Source organism: Alligator mississippiensis, chromosome 10 (genome assembly GCF_030867095.1).
Source record: "Alligator mississippiensis isolate rAllMis1 chromosome 10, rAllMis1, whole genome shotgun sequence".
Lineage (NCBI taxonomy): Eukaryota > Metazoa > Chordata > Crocodylia > Alligatoridae > Alligator > Alligator mississippiensis.
The window spans coordinates 8,332,936-8,360,874 of NC_081833.1; the positions used below are offsets into that span (position 1 = coordinate 8,332,936).

A 27,939-nucleotide genomic window follows, 5' to 3' on the forward strand; every position below is an offset into this window, starting at 1 on the left:
ATGCCATATTCCTCTCTGCCTCTCTTTAAAAAGAGAAGAGTAGCAAGGAGGACCAACAGCATATAGGAGTTTACTGGAAAAGAGTTAAAAAAAAAAACTGCTCTCTTTACTAGGATACACTTGTTCTTTCCTTTCCTTCCAGAGATCTTGATTGTGGATTCTAAACATTTTTTCTAACAATTTATGCCATATTCTTTAAAAAATCCAAATTTTCCTCAAGTATCTTATCAGGTTTCTTTTTTTTTTTTTAAATAAAAAATGAAGGCTATTAACAAATTGCACAAGAGGCATACTTTTTATTTCCTGATGCTTTTGATATTTATTTAAATCTTATTGTCCCTCTATGGTTCTTAATATATGCTCACACCCTACTGAAATACTGATTTTTAACTATTTTCCGAATATAAATAGTAAATGTCCAAACAATTACATGCAATCTGTTATGGTTGGAACCAGCATACCCTATGATAATTGAATTCTTTCCCTTCAAAATATTTATTATGTTCTAGTTGTAAAGTATTTCAAAACTAAATGGCCAGACAAAAGGTATGTGAAGAAGAAGACTTAAAAAAAAGAATCTTACCTGCTATACTTGCAAATATTTCACTGAAGCCAATCAGCACATATTGAGGAACCTGCCACCACACTGGCAAATCAGCAGCATGATATGTAACATTTCCGATAGTCTGATTAATTGTCTTAACCTTTACCATTTTAAGCCTGTAGCTTTCTAGAATTCCTAGGAGGCAAACAGGAAAAGGATTGTTCCCAAAAGCAAAAACTGTTTGTTCACATTTCAAAGTATATAGGACCCAGTTGCTATCTGGCAATTATGCAATAAAAGCTTACAGACTATTAAGGAAAATGCATTTCCTGATATTCTCACATAAAACGCAGCATATTCTACTTTTACAACTGTTTCAGGAAATAGTTCTTTTCCCATAACATAAGAGAGATTCTATTTTTATTTATCAGCTATGATTACACATATCCTTACTGTTTCACATGCATTACTTCAAATATTCTCATACAAGCTTTTTTTTTTTTTTAAAGCAGTCTCGTTGCCATTTCTCTACAGAGTTGAATTATTGCATCTACAAGCATGAAGGTAGTAAATCAGGAAGCATTTTACTTATCAAAATGATCACTTGTGCAACATTAACACCTTTTACCAATAAACTACTATAAATATGATCATGACTTATGTTTATTTAGCACCTTTCAACCAAAAAGTTCATCACGCCTTGATTTAAAAGCTGTATCATACATAGAAATCACTTTACAAAACAATGAAATACAGACACTTAACTGTGAAATAAAGCAAACTGTTCAACAGCGCTCAGCGCAATAGGGCAATTTAGAGCAGGATGTGAATCTCATTCAGCTGCAACTGCAAGGGAATTTTGGTAGGCAGTGTGCACACTGAATTTAGGCCTACTATTATGAAGGATGCATAACATCTAATTACCATGAGTGACCAAAACTTCTACTTCCTGCTTAACCCAGAAGAAGCCACCTTCAGTATTGGAACCCCACAGTCCAACAACTTGGTATAATAGCTCATTACTGATCCAACAGGAAGAACTGCACCTTCTAAATCATTAAGCCACTTCCATGTAGTACATATATAGGCTTCCCACCCTAGTGCTTATCAGGGTCAGCCAGCTTCAGTCTTAAGAGGATCAAAAATGGACTTGATACTTGGTGTGATGTATAATCCTAATAAAAAAAAAAGTCATCCATGTTGCATGGAATATCTACGACATCATCTATACAGAGGGTAAGCAAAAACGATTAAACTCTGGTAGCCAATTTCTCCAATTCTAGTTTCCATTACAAGATAAGTAGATTATTGCTATATATACTGCCAATCGCACATGCCCAAAAACACCAAACGCCAAATTAGGTAAACTAGATAGACCTGTGGTGCTCAAACTGTGGTCCTGTGGCCTAGTCCATGGCCCAGATCCCATGTGTAGTGGGGTCTGCAGGCCTGATCCAGCATAAGTTTAACACACAGGGTAAGTTTGTGGATACAATCCTAAATGCTGATGCAAGTCCGCGCACCAGAAACTGTAGCATGATTCCATGCATTAGCCAAACTTTCGTACCAGATCTGGTGCAGGGTGACTGTGCGCTGGTACAATCTGGCCAATGGGGCCATGTCATCTGGCCCATGGGGCTCTCCACCAGTCCAGAAATTTGGCTGTGGGGATGTGGCAACAGAACTGATTGCTGCAGTTCTGGACCCCTGATTTCTACAACTCCTGTATTATCACACAAGTTTATTCATTCTTGGTAGTTCAATTCCAGTAAAGGAACTCACTTAAAAGGCAAGTGCAGAAAAATCAACATATTACTCCTGAAACTCCTCCAGCACTCTTGCTGCTAAAATGTGTTCAAAGGGGCAGTTAAGATGTTGCCACTTTCAAAAAGCATAACATACACAAAGTTTTGATTCTCAGAGTAGGAATTGTTGTGATCGCAGTATCACTAGTGCCAAAAGTATCATCTCTTCAAGATATCCCCCACTTCTTTTTTTAGCTGCACATTTGCCTATTGTAATTTTAGGTATCTTTCACCAACTATCCAAGGATGTTTCAATGCATCATGCTACATACTTAGCTGCAAAAATGTAATGTACTTAAAACTTTTATCTTTTTTTAAATATGGCAATAGACATTCAAGAGCTCATAATTTAGCTTCTCACTTAAGTTTTAGAATGTTTTTAAACACTATGCTGCATAATCAGTTAAGGCCCTGGCTGAAACTTCATTCTCATATATACAATAGTGTGAAATAACTTTGCTTCAAAGACATATGGTATGACTATGCTATATTCTTCAAGCTATAAGCAACTTTAGCAGATACTTAGCCACCAAGAAGGTACTCCTATTTCTGAAGCTTCTGATTCAAACTATCTTTGCTTAAATTTGTCTGAATATTTTAAAAGCCGGTGTCTATCATTCTTTGCTCGGCCATTTTTGAAAATGTAAGTTTTCAAGTTTAAGATTTTTGTAACTATTAAAACTCTAAAGATTAAGTTCTTGCTGTAATTGTTTAAAACCTATAAATGAAGTTGATTTTCCAGTTGAATAACCTTAAATACTGCTACTCAGAATTTACGATAAAATGCATGAAGCACGGCAGGTGTTCATTAAATCTAATAGGTTGTATTCTCACCCAATTTATAAGTTATTTAAAATCATCTAAACAATATAACAAGCAGCCTAAATAGTATTAAACTACTGCAAGTTAGACAAGCATGCCAAAATGGAAATAAAGCAAACAAATCATTAAGTTACTTTTAGGACGGTAAATTTAAGTTATCAGCGTCTTTGTACTACTCCATATTTTCATCGAGATTTGTCGCTAATAGGTGCTCGGGTGGCTATGACAGCTTAGGAGTCGAATTAGTTTTTATAAGATAACATGATAAAAACATCATCACTCATTCAGGCCAGTTGGGAGCTTCTCCCTCTACAATAATAAGTGTCATTATTTTAGCTCCAAAACTGAAACTGAACCTCTGCTGGAGAAAGAAAAAGAAAGGTGGGATTTACAGATTATCAAACACCTGGGACAGAAATGAGTACCAGAGCTCATCTGAAAAAGTTCAGTTCTGCTACATCGGACCATTCTGCAACATAATTAGTTCTAAAACAGTATATAGACCAACTAGTAAAGAAAGAAAAGCATTTTGAAATCGGTTAAAAATTCTGATAAATTCTATTCCTGAGACTGAGGAGCAACATTTTTGTCACCGTTGCCCCCTACTGGCAGAGGGGAACATTTGGAATAAAAGAAATAATCTGTATTTTGAGTCATTTAAGTTTAAATGACTTTGCAGACAGAACTTTACTTGCCCGCATATAAAAATGACCTTGGCCTAATAAGGTAATTACTTCTCTCACTGAGAGAAACCTTAATAGCCCTATAAAGTGTCCCCCTCTCTAAAATATAGGAGATTACAAGTGCTAAGATTAATTTATTTAATGCTATAATGCTTTATCAATATGTTCATTATACGGATACTAGGTGAAGGCTATAGGTTCTATGAAGCATTGCTCAGAGATGTTCAGTTCCACATCAGCAGTGCTTAACAACTTTAAATCATTCTCAAAAGCAGATGATTTATGATTTTAACAGAGATGCCATCTTTTTCCCTTCATGCTACAGCTAAGCTATTTTACACTACAATAATTCCCAAACATTAGGGAACATTAAGGCAGAGGGGGAAAAAATAGCCAAAGTAGGAGAAAAGTCTTGCTCAGCAGTAAGCCAACTTTATTAGTTCAACTGAAGGCAAACTGTTTTAAACAGCATTTCAGTGTATTGGATATTTTGAAATCTGATGGACAGAGACAAATGCTGATTTGATGTAGGCATCCTAGCGTGCCTATGCTTAAATTTTGACTTAAATGAGTATTAAGGTCAGGTGACATTTCTTTATGGTTTCCATAATACTTAAGACTATAGCAGATTTCATCTTTATTTTATTGATTTGAAGCTTCAAACTCAGATGGAACGCTTTCTTCAAGCAGTAAAATAGTACAGACTAAGGCCTTCACAGAGGCGGTATCAGAGATTATACAAGTAACTCTTTTGTTACTACAGCATGCTCAACTTGAACATTAATAGTCGCTTATTGGAGAATAAGCATCTTCTGTGCTGGAAGTCATTACTTAAACTGCCACCATGTAAAAAACTTTGAGATAAGCAACAATAAAGGATGGCAATTCTACGTGCAAGACCTTGTTATTATGTGCACAGGCTCATAGCTGCATCCAAACTACTTTGAGTAGGGGCCTCCTGAGCACCCATCAAGATCCTGGAAGCCACAGTAGGTACTCACAGCAGGCTTCCCTGCAGAAGTGATTGGACAGATGTATGTCTAAATTGCTTCCTTACCAGCTGCGAATGCCGAACACATCACAAAGAACATTCCAACTGCAATCCTCTTCAAGGATGATGGGAGTAAACCATGCCTCTTCAGAACAGGGTCTACCAATTTATCCTTCACAGGTATTAGAATCAGAATGAGCACTGCATCAAACATAGTCAACCAGGCAGCTGGAAACTGAAAAAAGCAGACAAATTAGGTTAGCAAAAACAAACTATTCTTTCAGGAAATACTGAAAGTCCCAAAAGAAACTGAAGCATGCACTACATTTCGTGGCCAGAGGTTATTTCAATCTTTTCTCAATAATCAGGTTTAATATATTTTTCTTAGCTCAACTTTTCATGTTTTATTTTGTCCTGGTACTTTAAATTCCTAGTGGTTTAAGAATAAAGATAGGGGTTCCCTCTAGTAGCTGAGGTAGCACTGCATGTTCCTACTTAAGGGAAGCATCCCCATTTGGGCCGAGCTTGGCAGACTTTCCACTGCTAAACAGGCCTACGTGAACATCTTCTTTCAATGTTAAATGTTCAAGAGTTGAGATTATAAGAAGCCAAGTTGTCTTCTACATCACTACCTTTTGTCAAACCTAATAATCCCAACAACAGAAGTGTGAGGAAAGAGGGTGGTAAGCAAAGAAGTGTGACAGTAAACAAAACAAAAAATCATCCTCCAAAAACACTTTTTCCAGAAATCAGTGGAGATCTGCTTTAAAAGTGACAGTGCACTGCAATCATGGTTGGCATAGTAAGAGTGTTACCAAATGGAGTAAGCATCTCAGCTGAACTGGTGTCAGTGTATCTGTAAAGAATCAGCTGACTTATTCACCTGTGCCCAATAAGGATGTAGTTTAAGAAAATCCGAATGCGCAACGTTGTAGCCAACAGGCACTAATGGAACAATCTAAAACAGTAAGGGCTTTACCTTATCCTGAAAAATCTGTATATTCAGCATCAAACTAGAGTAAGGATGTACAGTTTAACCCTGTGAATGGCAAACACTTCCAAAATGGACTCAATTTTAAAGGACTTCTATTTGGGCCAGTGGTCCTCAACACTGGACTCACAGGATAGGGACTAGGCTTGTGCAAATAGGGAAGTAATCAATTCCGATTCAGACGATTCGGAGGACAGCAATTCGATTCGGTAATTTGAATCGCTGTCCCCATTCTATTCGGCTGAATCAGAATCAGAGATTCGGTGACGATTCAGATCGGCCGGGGAGAGAAACCCCCATGGCTGCCCTGTCCAGCCCCATTCCCCACCCAACCCCAGCCCCCTGGCCTTTTTTTTTTTTTTTTTTAAAGACCTGCACTCACTGGCTGCAGCAACAGGGATCAGGGCCTGAGGGCTCATGGCAGAGCTCCACCGTGCTGCGTGGGGCAGAGGATCGCAGCTGTGGCATCGCGTGGGTGCAGTGTGGTTCGGCAGGGTGTCACGGACTGTCTGGATGGGGGTGGCTCCAGCAGTCACCTGGAGGCTGACAGCATTCAGCCCCAGCTCCCAGACAGTGTGAGGCAACTTGCTGAGCCGTACTGCAACCATGCCATGGGGCAGCTGCTGGGTGGGTGCCAAGCTGGGGGGGGGGGGGGGAGGGCACACTTTGGTCACCAAAATCGATTCAGAGGTTTCGGATTCAATTTGGACTTTTTGACGGGTCTCCCAATTTGATTCAGATTCGGAGATCTGGCTGCCAAAACTGGGCCGAATCTCCTCCAAATCGAGTTGGTGATCGAAGCCTCACATAGCCTAAACAGGGACCTAACTCGCAGCAGCTGTCTGCTGATTTCATGGGCAGAACACAGGGCCCAGCAGCCATTTCATAGGCAGGGCGCAGCAGCCCCCTCCCCACCACGCCTCTGACTGGCTGCAAGGGCTGCCTATCAAATGAGGCCCTGCCCCTGGCAGCCAGTTTGTTGGCAACCCTTTGAGAAAGCAGTCCTCCAACCCTCTTTTCTGCCCAGGTGGGCTGCCAGTCTGAGTACTGCTGACTCCTTCTGAGAAGCCATCATTTTTTCATAAGTTTTTCCATAAGATTTTTTTTCCCCTCTGCAAATTTCGTGGGCATTGCCTAGATTTTGCCGGCAATGCCAGATTTTGCAGAATCAGCAAAATTGCGAATTCACTAAGTCCCCACTAATAGACAATGCATTACCCAAGAGACCCTCCAATGTTTCTCATAACCAAAAGGAAATTAAAAGGTTAGTACTGAGGTTGACAGAACATACAGGAGAACTGCAAAATATGCAGCTGAATACAGTATTGATGCACATAGGCTAGCAAAACACTGGGGCTACTGATACAGGCTTTGTTTTGAACTATCACCAATGAAAATAAGTGCAATAGCAGATGGCAAAAAAACCAGGCTCAACACTGCCTTCTTTTGGCGGAGAAGGGCATTAGGATCATCTGGCATTTGCTCTGTTTACATCTTGTAATTTGAGGAATGGAAAATCATTATCCTGTGGGAGCTTTTCTGCCATTAAGATCTATTAGTCATGGAACACCTGTCTGTGGAATGATCGATTGTGCCACTCAAATCTGGTAAACAAAAGCTTACACATTATTTTAATTAATATATACCAAGATGCATTTAGAACAGCAATCAAAGCCAATATTAATGACATGTACGCTAAAAAACTGATTCAAGGCAATTAGATATTTCCTGCTTGTTTATTTTGCTTCCAAAATAAAATGATGTACGAGTTTGACAGCACTGCTCATTGTTCCTACCCTAGACGTGAGAAATATTTAAAGAACCAGGTGCTATAGATCAATTATTAAGTTGATGACTTTTCAAAAGTGTGTCATAGAATAGTAGAAATGATTTTATGTAATACAAAATAGAATTAAAATTAAATTACAGCTGTCAAATGAATACAGTATATTGTGAAAAGCCTGTATCCTTTCCAATTTGCAGGACTGAGCAAGTCAGACTCCCAGTCTATATGAATGGTAAGTTCTACTGATCTTTGGGATAATCAGAATCTGTTTATGGCAAAAATATTCAATGAAGCACTACAAGTATATTACACAACTTAAAAAATGTAGCATTTGGAATATTCAGCCTACCAAAAGACAGTGATTTCGCGGTGAATGTTACTCAAACCACAAAAGCCAACAGCTACTGACAATTTAAAGTATGTTCAAAAATATAATTCTCCAGCCAATATTTTGGTCAAAGGGGGATTCTATAAGATAATGTTCACATAAAAAGCATCTCACTTTGCCAGCAACTGCGTTCAAGTCTAGAACTCACCCCAAAGCCAGACAATTTTAAACCCAGGATATTAAAAATTCCATATTTAAAATTACCTCCTCCCATATCTGCCCAAGTCAGTCAGGCTTTGGGAGCGGCTGTATGCAGACGATAAATAAGATTCACAGAACTAAACGTGGGTTTAAAAATCAAATCATCAGAATGAAACACACTTCAATTTCTGGGTGCTTCAAATGCAGAACCAATCTTTAAATGTTAAGTCCCTATCCCAAGTTGCCTAATGAGCGTGTGAAAATACTTAAAGTTACCAAGAGATGGACGTTTTCTAGAGTTCAAACAGGAAAAGCAGGGCTGCCATAGCTCTCCAGAATGCTCAAGTTAAAAAAAACAAAACTACCCCAAAAACAACGCAAAAAAACACATTGACCACTCAGTGCAAATCAGCTCATATTTCATAATATAAAATACAATGAAACAGACAATAAGTTTTAACTGAACTTCCAGCATGGTAGTTAGTTTCCTACAATCCTATATGTAATAGCCAATAATCACTTGACTCTGACTTGTACAAAGTTAGAATTAGAATAGGCAAGCATAAAGCTTACCTCTTCTTTAATAAGGTAGGTCAGGGGTGGCCAACCTGTGGCATGGGCAGCTTCTGTGTGGGGCACGAAGCAGGAAGGGGATCAGAGTAGCACTTGGAGATGACGTGGGGCTAATTTGTGGCATGCCTCCCAGAAGACTGACTCCCATCAAGCTAAGTAATAAAAATGTTGCCATTCTCTCAACATCAAATCTTGTCTACACCTAGATTCCTTCAAAATCTCCCACTGTTGACGGCAACAATGAGTATTAGCACAGATTAGACATTAGCTTTTTAACAACCCTGTGACAGGGGGCACGCTTGGGGCCATATCTCCAGTCAGCCTGCCCACCTGCCTCTATGGGGGAGTCTGCCCAATCTTGCCTGCCATGACTTTGCTGTAATGTTTTACTGGTGGTAAATGTGGGAGACTACCCATTACAGGCCCCGATGCCAGGGGGCACTATCCACCGCTCTGAACCTTCCCTATACGGTGGCCCGTGCCTCGCAGAGGACAGCCACGATGTTCGTAACTGACACTACGACTGGTGCTCCAGGGTCTCATAGGGATTCTCACTTCCTCCCTGGAGCAGCAGGTCATTATGCTCAACCTTTAGGTCTTACTTTCGACCCACACTCGGCCTTCTAGTAGTGGAGGACTTACCGGTGTCAGGACTTGTCCCTAACTCTTTAGCTGAGCCCCCCCACTTTCCCCCTCCCACTCAGCCTCTGGCCCAAACTATGGCCTCAGGCATCCATGGACATACTTTGGCCTCTGTCCCAACATGGGTTCCTACTATGCCCACTCTGGGGCCTCTACACCATACCCCATTCTAAGGTCTTCTTATCATTCTCACAAGGAAGTACTCATGGGTCTGACCCTTGTGGTGTCCTTCAGGCTTACTCCCAGTTTGGCCCTATTCAACATGCCCCTGGGACCAGGGCCATCCCTAGGGGGGTGTGAATTGGGGTGACGGCCTCAGTTCCCACACAGAGCCAGGTGGAGTGGCCATGGCGACTGCACCACTGCCACCGGCTTCGCATCCGGCCATTCGGTACCGCCCCCCCCCCCCCCACCTCCAAGTGCTACCACCACTGACTGCAGAGGCTTCTTCACAACCAGGGCATGCAGGATTGGGGCAGGGCCCCGCACAAGCTGATTTGCCCTGGTTGGCTCTGCCTAGGACTGTCCTTCAGGCCTACTTCCCTGTTCAGTCCCACCCCCCCGTGCACAGCCCTTCAGGCCTACACAACTCTGCCCTCTTCCCTAGGGCTATACACCTGTCTTCTCTCTGGGGCCATGCTACGGCCCCCTCTCTGGGGCTACACTTCTGTCCCTTCCTGGGGCCTCTGGGGTCACAATCCCCTGTGGGCTCAGGTAGCCTCAGCTGTGCCTGGCCCCACTTGCTAGATGTAACCCACCCAAGATGGGGGGAGGGGCTGTTAAGACACCCTGACCTGCCTTTCACCAGGGTGGTAACTGGCCTGGCATTTGCTGGGGGCTCCTACGCCACCAGGAGCCCCACCAGGCCACCTGTCCCCAGCAGGGTCAAGTTTTAGGTCACGCCCAGGACCAGGAGCCTCCAAACCAGCCCTTACCTCCAGGATGCTGTGAGCCTCAGCTCAGCCGGGTGATGTTAGTCTCTCGGCTGCAAGCAACACACTGCCGGCTCTGCCTGGCTGACCTTAGTTTTAAAATGGCCGCCCTAATCAAGCACCTGCTGGTTGCCTGCTCCAGCCCTTAAAGTGGCAAGCACCCAAAAGTGTGCTGCCACAGACCCCATATAATCATGTCCACAGGAAGTCTAGTAGGCAATTATTAAAATACTACTGGTTTCTTGCCTGACTCCAATCACTCTTTCCTAGTTCACAATCAACTGCTTTGAGAATCACAGGAAACTGACCATGAAAACAAGTTAATCCAAGTAGTTAACACATTTGCCTATGTTCTCCAAGTATTTCAAGACTGTGGATTCAGATGATTTCAACAATTAATTGTCGAAACTACTAAATATTTTGATGTAGGTCAGATTCACAAGACTATGGTTAACAACCTTCAAATCCTTTTGGGAAAAACATCCAGCTTTAGAATTTGGATGAATAGATCTGTTTGTTTACTTGGGGAGATTCAAGAGAACTTCAGAGCTGTAAATTTTTCCCCAAAATAGGTGCAGGTCACATGAAAGTAGCTGACTTACTATCTTAACATTAACCAGCAGGGCATAAGTGAAACAAGGAAGGACCAATTTTCAAAGTAATTAGAATCAAGAATTTAGGAAGTTTTACAACATTACTGGTTTTGATAAGGTTGAACAGAGGAACAAGTACCGCTAACACTGTGGTATTTCACACAATGCAAGCACTATTTTTCTAATACATGCCTTTTTCATTTTCTACTCTTATCAGGTATCAGCAAATTGAAGGGCATGCACATACTCTACCTTAATACACTGTTTCTATATCAAGAGGAAATATGCACAGCCTTTATCTCATTAATTTTAGCACAGACACACATACAGCATAGTCAAAGAAAAATGAACATCTGATGAGCCATGAAGCTATGTCCCAAATCTTCCATTACTGCTCTTCTGCAGCTACCTCAAATCACCTAAATTTTCATGGATAGGAATAATTATGGTATCTTTTAAAAGAGACTGCATTTATAAATGTGGCGTTCTGTGCTAATGTCCTTCAGATAACCCAAATACAGTGGGAAGTGACAGAAGCACATAAACTTACTTCAGCTGGTTTAAAAAAAAATGTGCACAGAACTGCTGAAGATTTCAAAATCAAGCAGGAATGGCTATAATTGATGCACTGCAGATGAGAGCTCAAGTTCACTTATATACTGTTTAGAAGTATAAAGAAAAAAACACTAGGATTATTGTTCTATCATCCTTGCCTCAAATTCTGCACAGTTTAAAGTAAATATTACAGCTGAGTTTTACAAAGACAGCTTAAATTTAGGAAAATGGTCATATGTCATAAATGTCATTTTAAAGCTCATAATGCTTTTCTTTGTTTATTTAAAGTAATTCAGCCTCTGAAACGAATGTTCTATGTGTAAAAGTACTATAAAGAAGTGAGCAAAGTTTGATAGTCAGAGTTTGCAAATCATTATATATAGGTTTGGAAATGATTTGCAAACTCTGACCATCAAGCTTTTTGCTCACTTCACGCACATATATTACACACACACACACAGCACTTGATAGTTTACTGAAAACAATATCTAGAGCTACCAGGATAGGAGTGGGTGCAAAATTTTATATTTATTTTTTTTACATATACTTATACACAAATAAATTGTAGCTGTTTTAAAGGGAGTGCTACATTGCGTTACTCTGTATAGGCCCCTGAAGAACATTTATTGAAAAAATCGTTCCAGTACTCCCTAAAGTTTAATTTTGAAACAAGTCTGAATAAACAAGTGTGGGTAAAATTATGTTAAACATGGTTTTGTTAATCAACTCTAGGTAGCTACAACTATTCTAATGTTAAAGCTGAAGGAAAACAAACACCCACGAACTCTAAAATAAGCAATTAGCATCCACGTCACCACACATCAAATCATTATCTTGATTCAGAAGAACTTGTCCGAAGCTCAGATTTGCATTTCAGCCAAACAAATGAAATTAAAATGCATTTTGCCCTACTTACCGTATGAATGGGGTTGGTAGCATTTGAAATTTCAGGAATCTTCAGATGAAGACTCTGCAACACGTATGTAGTCTGCATCTAACACGAAGAAATGAGTGGACAGAGTTACCTGGACAAGTCGCACGCTAAAGTGAAAATATTCTTAAATTTTCAGCCAAGAAGAACTACATCTAAAATTCTCACTCTCTCTCCTCACCCTGGCGCACACACAAAGCATCTTAAAAAAAAACAGAAAAAAACAAAGAAAACCAAAACCCCAACCCTCCCCCACAAGACCCCATGACTTTATACAGAAATTTTAAATAGGGGTGCACCAAAAGAGATTTTTTGGGCTGATACCGATGGCTGATTTTTTAAGAGCCATATCAGCCAGTACCGATCCAATTCCAATATGCAGCCCCGCAGCATGGAGAGCAGCAACCAGTTGGTAAGTCTGTTGTGGGGGATGGGGGGGGGGAGAAGGGGGAGGGAGGGAGTCCCCGCAAGGAGGGAGGGAGTGGGGCTGGGACACGTGTTGCACAGCAAGGGCAGGGCAGGGCATGGGACTGAGCTCCAAGCAGCTCATTTGGGGGACACGGGGCAGCTTCTGTGGCTGCATGTGCCCTCCCAGGGTGCATGCAGCCACAAGAGTGGGGCATGTGTCCTCGGATCTGTGCACAGGGTAGAGCAGGCTGTCGCTGCAGGCTGTGGCCACGGGCAGCGCTAGGCTAGTCCTGGTGTGGGGCTGGGCCAGGCTGTGCTCAGGGCAGGTGGCTGTGGCACTGAGAGCAAGGACTACGGCAAATTTTGGCAAAGCTGCAGTCCCCCACAACCCAGTGCCACGGCTGCCTCTCCTGAGCACAGCCTGGCCCAGCCCCTTGCTGGGAAGAGCCTGGCAACGCCCCAGCCCGTGGGCAGATCTAGGGGCACGCATCCCCCGTGCCCTCCAGGGGTGCGCGGGGGCCTTGATCTGGCCCCCTTCCCCCCCACTCCATGCCCTTTCCTTCCCCCAATCTTACCAGCCAGATCCAGCTGCTCTCCACGCTGCCAAGCTGCACTCCTGGCCGCCTGCGTGTTGAACTGTGGCTGCACGCATGCATGGGGCATTTAATCGGCCACATTATCAGCCACATGAACCAAAAATAGCCAACTGCCAATATTCTCAATTTTTCTCATGTTGGTGCTGATGTATTGGTGCACCTCTAATTTTAAAGGACTAAATTATCTGTGATGTTCACAACCTAAAGACTGCAGCATCCAACTACTGTAGCAGAACCAGAAAGGGAAAGGGTTTAAATTACGCTGGCCTACCTTGTTTCACTAGCAAGACTTGAGTGCATTTCAAGAGGAGATACAATACTGAAGGTTCTTATAATTTAAGATGCTTGTTAACATAAACACCTGAAAATATTCCTAAAGACCATCTTTTCTTAAAATACCTTTCAGTTGAGGAGTGAAAGAAGCTACACAGTAATTTACATTTAGATTTCTGGACACGCTGACTGGAGAAGGCATAAGCTAGCTCACAGTACTGCTCAGCAAAACAGTTAGTCAGAAATCATCATCATTACTCAGCACTGACTCCTATATTTTTGCCAGCATGAGGCTGCTAACATTATCTCTGACAACTACTCTCAGGCAGGTGAAAGGAAAGAAAAGGAAATGAAGTTAACAAACATTTTTATTAAATAAATTATAAAATACAGTTTATCTAAATTATGAAAGACTTCTTCCCACCTTTTGGAATTGAATTGTTACTGTAATCGCTGAACTATTTTGATGATGTAACAAAAGCTTAGGGAACATTTTCCCCAAAAAGCTTTTTAAAGTATTCCTTCAAGGTTCATGTTATACAAGCCAATTTTCAGAGAAGAATAAATGTTTACAATCAAGGCTCAGAACTGTGGTATAATGATAGAGCCTGCAGAGCTTCCAATTGTAGTGTAGAGTTATATAATGTAAAGTTATGGCTATTATGTTTGGAAGTACATTGCTTAGCCACATAAAATGAAAACTTAACTCATCAGGGTGACTAACCTGAAAATACACTGTCCAGTAAGGAATCAGAGCCAAAAAGACAGGGATAATCTTGACAAGGGCTTTCACGTCTTCTACTTTATCTTCTCTGAATGGCCCTCCCCGAGACATCTTTGCCATCTCAAATAGACTCTGTTTACGAGGTTGCTGAAGCACTCCCTGGTTTTCGCTAGTGAAAATAAAGAGGAGTTAATGAAAAAAACTCGCTAATAGCCTCGGGTTGTTTTTTTCCATTACAAAAAACCTCCTGGACTTCTAAAGCAGGCAAAATTACTTCTAAATACAGAAGACAAAACAGTCTGGTCACCAGTGGATCATCAGGAGTTGAAAGGACAAATGAATATGGTCATAATGAAAATTTATTAAGCATATTGTATGTTCTAATGGTTGCTTACATCCAGGGAAGGAGAGAGAACTACAATATTGAGAATATACTTGATTTAAACATTCAAAGAAAAGTTAGATTATTCTAACAGATTTAAGCACTTTTACCAGCCAGGCATATCAAACTGTACATTGTGTACAGGACTCAAAATCTTTCGTCATCCTACAGTGGCTAACTTAAACTTCTATTCCACACTTATTTCTTCACATGGAGAAGAGACTTGCTGGAAAGAGTATTTACACAGCTCAATTAACCAATGAAGTCTGCCGCTTCACTAAAGGAAGATCAAAAATTTTTTTTTTTTTTAAACCAATCAAGAAGCACCCAGTGACAAAGCAAAACAGAAATAAAAAGTAATTAGTGCTCTGTGAAGAAATGCAGCGCAGAATCCGAGACGTGGGTTAAAAAAAAGCTTAAAAGGAAAGTAGACAACTTTTTGAAGGAGTCAAAAAAGAGCAAGCCTGATTTTCCTGCCAGAGACTAGACGGCAAGGAGGTATTTGTTATAATAATATATACTCTAAGTTCCAAATGGAAATAGGATTCCGAAATTGCACAGGGAACATTAAAATATGCAATTGCTGGCTACCAGCCAGCCATAAAATTAAAGCATACCGGTTTGAGATCTTGAAATTTCACCCAAGTCAATTAAGCCTATACTGAAGAGTTCTTTACAAACCTATTAGGTGGTTGCTCTCTGAGTCTCTTTCGTGAACAACAAGAATACGTGAGAATCTTAAACATGTCTGTGAAGGCACTTCCATCAGGTGGCTTTGTGATGAAGAAACTCTGACCACACAGAAACACCATGAATGAAATTCCAATGCAAACCGTGGGGATGATATATCCAATAACAAAGCTCACATTCTGCTGAATGTATGCAATGCCTCCCAGGGAGAGAATGGCTCCTAAATTAATACTCCAATAAAACCAATTAAAAAATCTTCTTGTGGCTTCTGGACCCCGATCCTTGACCTAGAATAGAGTAAAAAAAAAAAAAAAAGTCATTAGATTTTGGATGAGAGTGAATTTCAATAAGTAGGGTTCAATCAACTATCATATATAAGAGCCCCTAGTTCTAATTTATAGACTAACTAAATGACTGAGGTATTGTGGACTTAGCATGATATCCAAAAAGTGCCAGTGGACTGCATTCCCCAATCAAATTATTAACACTCCATGAAGTTCAATATTTAGGCAGAAAAGCTGTGTCAGACCTGACTGACACAGAGTCAGATATTACTCCCACTACATTAGCACCTCTTAGATATAGCTATTTTCCTAAACACAATACCCTAAAATGAAGTGGTCTGTTCAATAGCTACACAGCCCCTGCGGCAGTCAAGCTAAACATCCAACTTGAATGTTAACATATAAGTTAACTGAAGTATTAAACACACATGCTTGGGGGTTTGGGTTTTTTTTCAAGCATATCTTTTTTTCTACTTACTATATATGCTTTACACACTTATTTGACTCCATGTATTGCATTTTCTAGGCTTCAAAAGTCACAAAAGTTATAACTAAAGACTAAAACAGCTTTTCTGCTAAAATGGCATATAAATATGGGGGGGGGGAATCTTAGAAAAGGGCTAATTACACAACATGGCAACTGAAGCAAAAAGCTTCATATCAGTTTTAATCCTATACAAGTGTTATCATTAAAAGTGTACACAGAAGAGATGCCCCCTAAATACACAAATAAATTAATTTTAAAAAAGCAATAAATCAAGGTCTCTGGGGGTTTAACACAAAAACCCAACAGACACGCATACAAAACAGATTTATCTGTCTATAAAATCAAATTGAACATAAGCTATTTTCTCCTGATCACTCTAGCTAAATAGCTCCACAGTTGGGCTGCAAACAAGTTTGGTCACCGTCCAGTTCCAGTTCTGGACGCCGCACTTTAAACAAGAAAAAAAAAAAAAAACAACCGATGCGGAGAATCTTAAAAGGGTCCAGAGAAGGGCCACATAAAAATGATTAAGGGCCTGGAGGACAAACCTTATGAGCAAAGATTAAGGGATCTGGGACCATTCAGCCTGGGGAAAGGAAGACTGAGGTGGGTGGGACTCGGTGGCTGTCTATAAGCTTGTAAGGGGTGAATATCAGGAACTGGGAGAAAAACGGTTCTCTAGGGCGCCCCAGGGGAGGACAAGGAGCAATGGCCATAAACTGTTAGAGGATGCTTTCAAGTTGCATGCAAGGAAGAACTTCTTTACAGTAAGGGTGACCACAATCTGGACTATTCTTCCCAAGGATGTGGTGAAGTCCCCAACCTTGGATATCCTCAAGAGGAGACTGGACAGACACCTTGCTGGGAACATTTGATCTCAGCAGTATTCTTGCCCAGAGCAGGGGGGTTGGGCTTGAGGTCCCTTCCAGCCCTTAATTTCTATGATCCTTATCTGAAAAGTAAGAAAAAAGGATGTTTGTAGGTGATATCTTTTATTGGGCCAACTGTATGGCTGTGATAGACAAGCTTTTGAAACACACTACACTTCTTCAGGTCTAGAAGAAGGTCTTAGAACTGAGGAAGAATGTGCTGCATTTGAAAGCTTGTTTAAGTCCATCCCAAGCATAGGGTTAATTCAATAACAGATAGTTACCCACAAAAATCCTTGCCCCTCATGTATTTTCTAGACTGTCACAGCTATGATATTACTCAAACACGACCATTAATTTATAGTCTCTCATGCAATCCCCAAATCTATATAAAACATTACAGACAACTTTGTAAAATAGAAATAACAGCTCTGCATAAATAAGATGCAAACCAAAGAAGCTAAACATGCAAAATTCAAATAAACAAATCCTTCCTTTAGATAATGAGGCTACAACTCTGCAAAAAAGCCTATAGCACCTGATACCTCTTTACTAACATTTACATCAATATCCTGTGGCTCAGAGTCTACTAAAAGTGGCTAATGATTCAGTGTCATGTACCAGTTTAGCTGAGTTAGATATCTTGTGACTAAGAAACAAATGCTCCCTCTTCTCATATACTGGGTACTCAAGAAAACTGAAAGGCTCTCTCAGGTGCATCCTAAACTTCCTTCCAAAAAAAGCCAGCTATATCTTAAAAAACCCAAGCTTAAAAAAAAAAGGGGGTGGGGGGGAGGGGGGAAGAGTTCCCTTGTTTATGCAGCTTGGTAGTTTCCCATAGAAGAATAACATACCTTGCTAAGCTTGCCTGTAACATTTAACCATAGTTAGTGGCTGGAGGAGGCAGGCAAAGCTGTTGTGTGAACTAGGGAAGAATGGAGACTTCCTACAATTGCCTCTTTTTTCAAATTTACACGTTATTTTCAGCTACATAATCGTTAGCTCAAAGCCAAGGTGTCTCCCATATAAAATTAACATTTAGCAGAATAGACCAGAGCAGGCAAAACAGAGTGCATAAATCATCAAGCTACGTACACCTTTACACTGGATGCAAGCTCTGTAGGTTTAAAAAAAAAAAGTTTGGGACAGGAGCCTGCAATTCTTATTGTGATCAAATACCATGCTATTATGTTCGTATGCCGTCAGTCTCACTTCTATGCCTTGTTACAGTGAGAGAGAAGCAACAATAGAAACTGAGGTATTGACTGATCTCTGCTTTTTCAGAATTGGCTTGACTGGCTACAACTACCACAGTAACCACCTTTACTAATGCTGATGGAGAATTAGAGGAACTAAATTTGCCAGTTTGAACAAGACCCCTAGCCAACACATCAGTTCAAACAAGTTACTGATATATCAGGTTAGAAATGGCAGAAATGCCCTGGCCCATCCAACTAACTGACCATGGCATGAGCAATACTGGCTTCCAATCCTTGCTGAGCTTCCATGTTCTGGTCCCATTAAATACATGCATATTACTCCCCTCTAAGAAACTATTTCTTACGGTAATACAGGAAAAGTATGCAAATATGGAACAAAAGCTATTAGATACCCATTTCTGTTATACGTACCTAGAAAGACTGTAAAGCATCTGAGTACATGAACTGCAGGCTAACAGCCAGAGGCTGAAGCCCAAACCCAGTAGCAGCTTCTCTCTCTCAAGCTTTCTTAGTCACCACCTGCATCTGATCCCTCTATCAACATCAGTTACGCCTTCACCATCACTTCACATCAACTTTTCTTTGGAAATCAAAGTGACATACATGCAAGTAAAGTGCTAGCAAGTTATGCAGCCATCACAAGCACAACCTTCCAAGTTGCAAAGAAGTCAAGGAGCTTATAGTGGACAAGTTCCCATCTCCTTTTGCAATTTCAAGTTCCTCACTGTGAAGTGTCAGTTCCATTGCCCTTCCTTCAACTACATGACAATCCTGCAAGCTGCTAACCCCATTCTTTGAAAATAGGAAAATCAAAGTAAGGTTTAAAAGGAAAAAGAATGTAAGCATACTTCAAAAGCCAGGCTCAGCAATACACACGGGCCCCATCTCCCACTTAATTCAATATGGCAAACATGAGAACAGATGAAGAAACCAGTTAGTAAAAGGACAGATGGGAATTTTTTGTTGTTAACTGTGGAAAATGCAGAACAATTTAAAAGGCAGTTTCTAAATTTCCTTTATCACATTGGCTGGTTAGGATATTAGGTATACTGTAAACGTGAAGATATACACATGCGTTTCTTCTGGCTAAGATGGGAGGTGAATGACAGCATGAAGAACGCTGGTCTGATATTTTCTGTTTATATAGTATTTAAAAAAAAAAATCTATGAATGGATGAAGTAAAAATGTTTTCCTACTTCATTTGAATTAACCCGTTTGGCTAATATTGCTCTAGAGTTCAATATTTTAAGAGTTCAATTAGAGTTCTATATTTTAAGAGTTCAAGTAGTATAGAAATGCATTCAAATTTTATCAAGGACAAGCATCTGGCACAATACTGCAGACTCTTCCTTTCCCTTTATTGGCACAATACTGCAGAAGCTTACCAGAGGAAAGTAATTCACTTAAGCAGAAAAAAAATTCACAGTTCGCTTTGCTTTCACCTGTATTTATGCACAGCAACACATACCTTGTGACACCAGCACCAAGAATTTGATTAAGTTTTAAAAATCCTAGTGACTGCTGCAGATGTAAACTGCTAGTATACAAGGAGCACAAACCTGGCTATTTCTTTATGTTCCCAGGAACACTTGAGAAGGGAAGAGACAGTGGAAATGGATACACTTAAAAGTTTTTGTACCTATCAGATAAAATATTTGTGTACCAATAACTATATCCAATAAGTGATAAGCAGTACGTTTCAGTATAAGCATTTAAGCTTTCAGATGCAAATGTTTCTCAACTGCCACCTGTTTGTCTGTAACATGTCCAAGGAATTCAAGTCACAAAAGGATGGGTTATTCCAACTAAGTTGATTTACCTGACTATTTTAATATGACTCTTTGCCCACTCTATTCAATCAAGGATGAGCAGGGACCTACCCAAATCGAGGCAGGAAAAGAGGAATTTTGCGAGCCAATTGTGGCACTGGCCACAGGTTTTGTCGTCTTTCTGCAACAGGCCCCCCAACTGCTGATTGGCTATGGGGCCCTGGTGGCCCCTCCCCTCACCACTGACTGGGGGAAAGGGCTGCCCTTCAAGCAGCCCCTCCCCTCACGACTGACTGGCAGAGGAACAGGGTTGCATGAAAGGCAGCCTTCTCAGCCAATCAGCAGCAGAGGGAGTGGCCACCATCTTGACTGCTCCCCTTCATGCTGGCAGCTTCTCTCCCCACCACAGTGAGCTGTGAGGCCAGGTCACAGTAGCTGCTGGCTCCCACTGGGGAGACAGCATTTTATTTTTAGTAAGTTTCCCCCCCCTTCAACAATTGTGCAAAATTGTGGAAATGGATCTTTTCCATGGTTTCTGCAAAAACTGCAAAACTGTGATTTGAGTAGGTCCCTACTGATGAGGCCCCACCTAGAGTAGTGTCCACTTTTGGGCCACTCACTTTAAGAAAGATGTAAACAAAATTAGAAAAAGTACAGCAGAGAGCAAAAAGGATGATTAACTGCGGCCTGGGAAACATGACTTGAGAGGAAAGGCAGAATGAACTAGGATTGGTTATTCTGGAAAAGAGAAGTAAGGGGGATTTGACAACAGTCTTCAAATACCTGACGAGAGGTTGCCAAGATGAAGGAATGAGACCAGCAACCTTTTAGAACAGCGGACCAATGCTTGCGTGGCCCACTGTTCACAAGCCTACCCTCCAGAGTCCCCCGGTCTTCTCTGCCTTTGCCAAGAGCTGGTTTCCCACGCCCCCCAAAAACAGCCTTCATTTACCAAGTGCCATTTACCAATGTCAATGGAGAACATGCCATTTACCAATGTCAATGGAGAACATTTAATTTGGCAGCAAGGGTGAGCAGAGCTGTAGGGGGCACGAGAGACAGGACCTTGGTGGATGCAGCAGCAGAAAGCTTCAGAGGGCAGCCCCTTTAAAGGGATGGTGCATGTCACAGATTCCCCCCTCCCCCCCCACACTCCTGCAGGCCAAATCACTTGCCAGGCCAGATTCAGCCCACAGGCATTAGGCTGCCAGACCCCAAAAGAGACTACTCTTTCTGGCCATATGGGACAGGACTAGGAGCAATAGTCTACAACTGCAATGCAAAAATTAGTTCAGATATTAGGAAAAAATTTCTGACTGCGAAAATGGTTAAGCATTGGAACAGGCTACCCAGAAAGGCTGTGAAATGGCCATCCTTGTCTAACCAGGTCTCAAAAGCTTCCACAAGATAGACTTTAGACAGAGATAAACCTGCCTTGAGCGGAAGGTTTGACTACCTGATCTCCTGATGTCCATTACAACCCTACTGTTCTAACTCATCTGTCATGGACATTTTCACGTCACTCAAAAGGCCACGTGGAAAGTGGTATTTTTTTCCCAAAAGAATAAAGTTAAAATTGTCCAGGTGTTCTACAGAAGAAAATACTTTACATAAAGGAATACTCTGAGAACTGGAAGCCTTTATCCAAATCTACTCACATGAGCAACTTCTACAGAATCACTGGACAAACAATCAGGCATCTTATTCACAGCTGAAGAAATATGAAAATGGTTCATAGGTGAGCAAGTAAAACAAAAAAGAGTTATCAGATCTTGAACTACCACACTGGGTAGATGTGTAAATAGATGGCCATTCTAAATCTCATCTAAGAGACAGCAATTTCAGCAGCCCAACTGTCTCTAAAAATCATACCTGGCACTGGGCTCTTTATGACAACCACTTGCTCAATCACCTACATCAAGACCTCGCAACGCAAGCATTTTCCTTAAGAATCTGTCATCCAAGTATTGGCCAAGGAATGGCATACAGCTTAAGATCCATTTAGATTATGAACAGAGGTAGTACAATAACAGATCCTTTAACACTGAAAAAGCTGCAAGGGCAGAAACAAGACTTCACACCCAGATGTTACTGAATTCTCCACAACTTAAATTTTAGGTGCTTTGTTTTGTTAAAACGCAATAGTTTCTTACTTCTCTGTAGCCGAGGATACCTCCAAGCAGTAATCCTATAACAACACTTCATTTTTTTTGTAATCTATAGCTAGACTGAAACAAAATGTTCTGGTTTCTCTTACATACACTTTTACCTTAATGAATTATGAAATTGCTTGCTCAGTGAGAGACAGTGACACCAAGGTCTCAAATATACCTACCTATAGATAAAACTTGCTGAGCAGAATTTGAATTTTATAACAGTGCCAATAAAGATTTATTTTGTACCTAGCAGTACATGAAATCTGATCCCTAAAATCATTTGCTATTGACCTCTAGTATTTCCAGATCTCTGGCATTTGTAAGTCTTCAGTGCATCTCAGTCCTTACTCTCTTCTGAATCATGACAAATTCAGCTCTGCTTCCCCATTATAACATACATGAAAAGAACAGAAAGATGATTGTTTTAGATACTGAGGCTACAAGCGCTCATCTGCTCCTGGCACAAATTGACAGACACTGTAAATGATATGTACAGTAAAAGCACTCAACACAAAAAAAAAAAAAGTGACCAATTACATAGGGTAGCAAGGGCTAAATATTTTAAATCCTATCTTTGTCCCTATGCTACAGAAAGAAGAGGCGAAGAGGTATTGCACAACTTTCCACTTGCTACAATAGACATCTCACTAGTCTCATAAAACAAAAGTCTTTACGCACAGGTCATTACGCAGAATCTTTACAGTAAAGTCTAATCAGGTCACCAGAGCTGAACCCCTCACTATAATTACGTATGTATTTAACTAGCTAATGAAGATTATTAACACAGAGCATCACATACTTAATTTCTGCATTACAAATGTTTTCACTAGAGCCATGTCCCACAAACAGTGACAAAATGTTCCTACTATTGGTAACAGTCATTTAGTGGTATTGGTGTTAGTAAAATGAGAAGACTAGTTGCCAGAAGATTTAACTACTGTGACTAGCAATTTGTTCGGAACAGATCACTGCAGTGGCTAACATTATTGCCAGCCTCATTAGAAATTCTCCAAGAAAGTCTAAGTGGCTAGAACAGAGGTAGCTGGAGACAACCTACCTCATGCTATTATTACTCCTAATGTCGCAAACACTGATGGGCTGAAGGAGCATTAGCAATAGCAAGAAACACAGTCAGAAACTTTCCCAAATGCAGAAAGTGCCAACACAGCAGAACAGGAAGTAACTGCAATACCGACTCAAAAGGGGAACTGGAAAGCATCAGGGTCAGTCACATGCCTATAAACACTGTTCTGAGAAGCATCCAGATTAAATTTAGGTCAGTGTGCTGCATCAACCCACACTGTTTAGAATAACAAGTTTTATTTATACACAAATGAACAGAGGATTCAGAACTGTTCTTTACTAAGATCCTCGTAAAAGTGTCTAAATATTTAGACTTACAAAAACTCCAACAATTGCCCATCCTTCTACTAACTTTAGGCAATGTGTTTTCCCAGTCACTCTAAGATTAATTTCAAGCTTGTTTTAGTATCCAATTTTGTAGGATTCCCCATCTTGTGTGGTTTTGTCTGTGTCTCCTGGCTAGTTTTACAATTTAGAGATTCCATTGTATTACAAATGTATTCTGATGGCAGCCTGGAGTGTCATGAGATCCTTTGCGTGGTTCATAAGACAAACCCAGAGTTTTCAAATAGGAAGCAAGAGTGTCAAAAACTATTCTGACCTGTTGCTGTCTTTTCAGTTCTTTGCAACAGAACAATTGCTCTAGTATATTTCTGCACTCAAAAAGCAAATGAAATTAGTTTCTCAAATGTGGTGCCACTAAAATCGGAAGAGTTACAAGGGGCGTGCCTTGGATCTAAAAAGGTTGCTGACAAAATGCTGAAACCAACCTACTGTAACAAAACTTCTTACCTTAATGAAAAGTATAACATCCATGGCGATCCAAATATTCCAGTTTTCTCCACTTTCTTATCTGTATACTAAATCTTTATGCTACACAGTGCCTTCCCCTCAACCTCAGTCCCATATTGCATTAGGGGCAGGTTTTGTTCCAAGTAACAGGCATCTATCTACCTTACAACATGGTAAATTCCTAGGTAGGGATTAAAAAAACCCAAAAAGCCACCTTAAGAATTCCAAGTTGAAGAAAAAGGTAAATAGCGTGTTGAAATATATTTAACAACTGATAAGCCAGAAGAAATTAAAAAACCTTGGCTGAAGAGTTACTTATTATTAACAGCTAGATGAGATTTTTTTTTAGTTCACCTTACTAATAAATCTCTGCGATCATTGCGAAATACCTTCAAAACTATCCAAAAAATGCTTTCACTTAACTCCAGTGATAGACGCCTTTTTAGAAAAAAAAAAATCCAACTATAGCAGCTAGACTTCTATTGAGAATAGTTCTTTCTTACTCTAATTCTGCCATTACTTATCTTTGATTTTTATGTTCAAGAAGTGTTTGGGGGATAAACACACAGTTTGGAAAAAACTGTGCAAGATAAAGTCATGTAGCAACTACTTCACTTGATGGGCTCACAATGATTTAGACAGAACACGCTCACAGGGACGTACAATGCTGGGTTATATAACCATAAAGCATTATCGTATCACCTTGCACCGCAAAAGGTCCCAAGGAGTTTCACAGTAAATACATTAAGTGCTTATGAAGGGCAGAGCCAAATAACACACAGTGAAACTCCACATCAAAGAAGAGAGGCTATTTTGGCAAGAACACTGTGGTAAATCCCTCTTATCAAGAACTCCAAAAGATCCATCCACAGCCTTTCATAGCCACCACTTGGGACTGAGTGGTCCAGTGAATGAACACAAGAGCTAGAAAAGGGTCCGTTCCCTAATCTGCAACTAACTATATCTGTTAACACAGAGAAGTCATTTAATACCTTAATATAGGAGATTCCCAATTCATACAGCAGAGATAATACTAGTGTTAGGTAAACCAACTGAGCAACTGTACTTGGAGTGTGCTACAGAAGATGCTCTATGTCAGGGGTAGGCAACTTTTTTGAGCAGTGCCAAAAATACCCATAACCTTGATTTGCAAGATGTTGGTGTGCCAGGGGTGGATGGCGGGGCTGGGGCCTGAGGGGCCCGAAACTTGTGTCAGCGCGTCCCGGGCCCCTTCTCCGAGGCATGAGCACCAAGCAAAATATCTTTGCATGCCACGCTATGACGTGTGCTGGGGGGGTTGCCTACTCCTATTCTATTATAAACTAACAGGGCCATATTACTCCACCAAGTGAAACTCAACTGTGCTGCCCATCAAGGATTTCATAAAGTCATTTTGCTCAGAAGTGACAATCCAAGGAATGATCTCACTAAGATTTTGACAGGGCACAAAATCATCATGAAAAAAACTCCAGTAAATATATTCACTATGATTGTAGGAACTCTTTCACCTCTCTGGCTCTCCAATGGGGCAACATTGGCTGAAATAGATACACAACAGTCAAAGGCATTTTGCAAGCTGTAAAAATTGTGTGGCAAATCCATCACTTTGGTCAGTAAAAAATTTCAAGGATCCAAGCTCAAGTCCTAGAGAAACTGAACAGTCCACAGCAAAACCCTAAGAATACAGTCCTCATATACCAGATATTTTTTCTGGTCAATCCTGAAAAAGAAGGTTTAGGCTGGCCTGCCTGGATCTCCAGAAACGGGGCATCTTAGTGGGGTTACCCAAGAGGACCAACGTACTTGGCAGACAGGAAACATGTAACCCAACTGGTCAATGAAGTAACATTGGATTAACCCAGGTACCACTGCCAAGGGAGAAGGGCACAGAGACCCAGCACCAGATAAAGACAAGGCTTTAACTAACCCTGGGAAACTGAAAAAGCCTGCACTGAATGAGTGGGAGACTCCAATGATCCCTTCTGGCTGCAAGACCCACAAAGCCACGGGCAAGTTTGCATCCCCATAACACAGGAGAGGCCAAGCAGGCTGCAAGTCAACCCCACTACACCCATCCTCAGCACCACTCTGCTCTCCGTCCCCCGCCGGCTCAGCTTTCTGCTCTGTGCCCACTCTGCCACCCCACCTCCTGCTCCAACAGCTCTGCCACTTTGCTCCCTGCCCACTCTGCCGTCTGCTCCATCGGCTCTCCTTCCCGCTCCCTGCCCACTCTGCTGTCTGCTCCATCAGCTCTCCTTCCCGCTCCCTGCCCAGTCTGCTGCTCCTCGCCTGCTCGGCCACTCTGCTTCCTTGCCAGCTCTGCCCATCCTGCCGCTCTGCTTTCCGTTCCCCACGCGCTTTTTTCTCCTTGCCCTTTCTGCCACTTTGCTTTCTGCTCCCTGCCTACTCTACTGCTCTTCTTTCTGCTCCCTACCCACTCTGTTGCTCCTGCCAGCTCTGCTTTTCACTCCCTGCCCACCCACCCCACTGCTCTGCTTTCTGCTCCCTGCCAGCTCCGCTTTCCGTTCCTCACCCAATTTTCACTTCTTGCTCTTTCTGCTGCTCTTTCTGCTCCGTCAGCTCTCCTTCCCACTCCCCACCCACTCCAGCACTCTCTGCCAGCTCTGCTTTCCGCTCCCCACCAAATTTCCACTCCTTCTGCCGCTCTGCTTTCTGCTCCCTGCCTGCTCTACCGCTTTTCCTTCTGCTCCGCCAGCTCTGCTTTCTGCTCCCCGCCCAATTTCCACTCCTTGCTCTTTCTGCTGCTCTGCTTTCTGCTCCCTGCCTGCTCTACCGCTCTTTACCACCCCACCCCACCCACCGACCGCGGGCGGCCCCCGGACCTGGTCAGCGCCGAAGGGGGTGATGTTGGCCTTGAGGGATCCGACGCCCAGCCCCACGAGCACGAGGCCGGCGAAGGCGGCGGAGGCGCAGTAGCGCGGGGGCGCGGCGGGGGCGCAGGGGGGCGCCGTGGCGGGCGCGGGAGCGGGCGGGCGCGAGCAGTTGCTGACGGGGGCGAGCGGCAAGGCCCCGCAGAGGGCGACGCGGCCGCGGGGGGAGGCCATGGTGGGGAAGGCCAGCATGCCCAGCAGGTAGAGCGCCATGCTGAGCAGGATGGTGCCGAACTTGCCGAGCCGCGCGTCCGCCAGCCAGCCGCCGAAGGGCGACACCAGGTAGGTGACGCCCATGAAGAGCAGCAGCGCCTGGCTGGCCTGCGCGCCCTCCCAGACGTACGGCGGCCCGTTCAGGAACAGCACCAGGTTGGACGTGACGCCGTAGAAGGCGGCGCGCTCCAGCAGCTCGGCCAGCAGCACCGCGCCGCACGCCACGCGCCGCCCCGCGAATACCCCTGCCGCCGCCGCCTGCGAGCCCCGCCGCCCCGCGGCGCCCAGCAGCGGCCGCCGTTCCTCCTCCGCCTCCGCCATGGGCCGCGCCGCGCCGCTCAGCTCCGGGCTCGCGCCCGCACAGCACCTCAGCGCGCCGCTTCCGGCCACGCCCCCCTCTCCGCGCGCGGTGATTGGCCGCCCAGCGCTGTCGCTCGCATGGGAGGGGCGAGGGCGCACGTGACAGCGCCTCCAGCCACGCTCCCTCGTGCGCGGGTTGGTCGCTGCGCGCTGTCACTCACAAGGCCCCGCCCATAGGAGGAGTTGAGGAGAGGCACCTGTCACTGCACCTCCAGCTACGCCCCTCCCTCGTGCGCGGGTTGGCCAACGCTCGCTGTCATTCATAAGGCCCCGCCCATGGGGGGGCTGGGGAAAGACGCCCGTTACAGTACCTCCAGCCACTACCCTCCCTTGTGCGTGGGCTGGCCAATGCTCGCTGTCACTC

At 42.5% G+C, this 27,939-nt stretch overlaps 1 protein-coding gene across 1 annotated transcript in view; it reads right to left on the minus strand.

Annotated features, from left to right (window-relative positions):
* The window catches only part of SLC15A4 (solute carrier family 15 member 4), a 41,445-nt gene extending 13,868 nt beyond the window's left edge, over positions 1 to 27,577 (minus strand). The window contains exons 1-6 of the mRNA XM_006275065.4: positions 26,955 to 27,577; positions 15,442 to 15,737; positions 14,379 to 14,547; positions 12,363 to 12,440; positions 4,912 to 5,080; positions 584 to 739 (exon numbers count right to left, since the gene is read on the minus strand). Coding sequence (XP_006275127.3) covers positions 584 to 739; positions 4,912 to 5,080; positions 12,363 to 12,440; positions 14,379 to 14,547; positions 15,442 to 15,737; positions 26,955 to 27,536 — 1,450 coding nt within the window. The 5' untranslated portion in view covers positions 27,537 to 27,577. The remainder of the gene's footprint in view (positions 1 to 583; positions 740 to 4,911; positions 5,081 to 12,362; positions 12,441 to 14,378; positions 14,548 to 15,441; positions 15,738 to 26,954) is intronic.
* Positions 27,578 to 27,939: the final 362 nt, after the last annotated feature.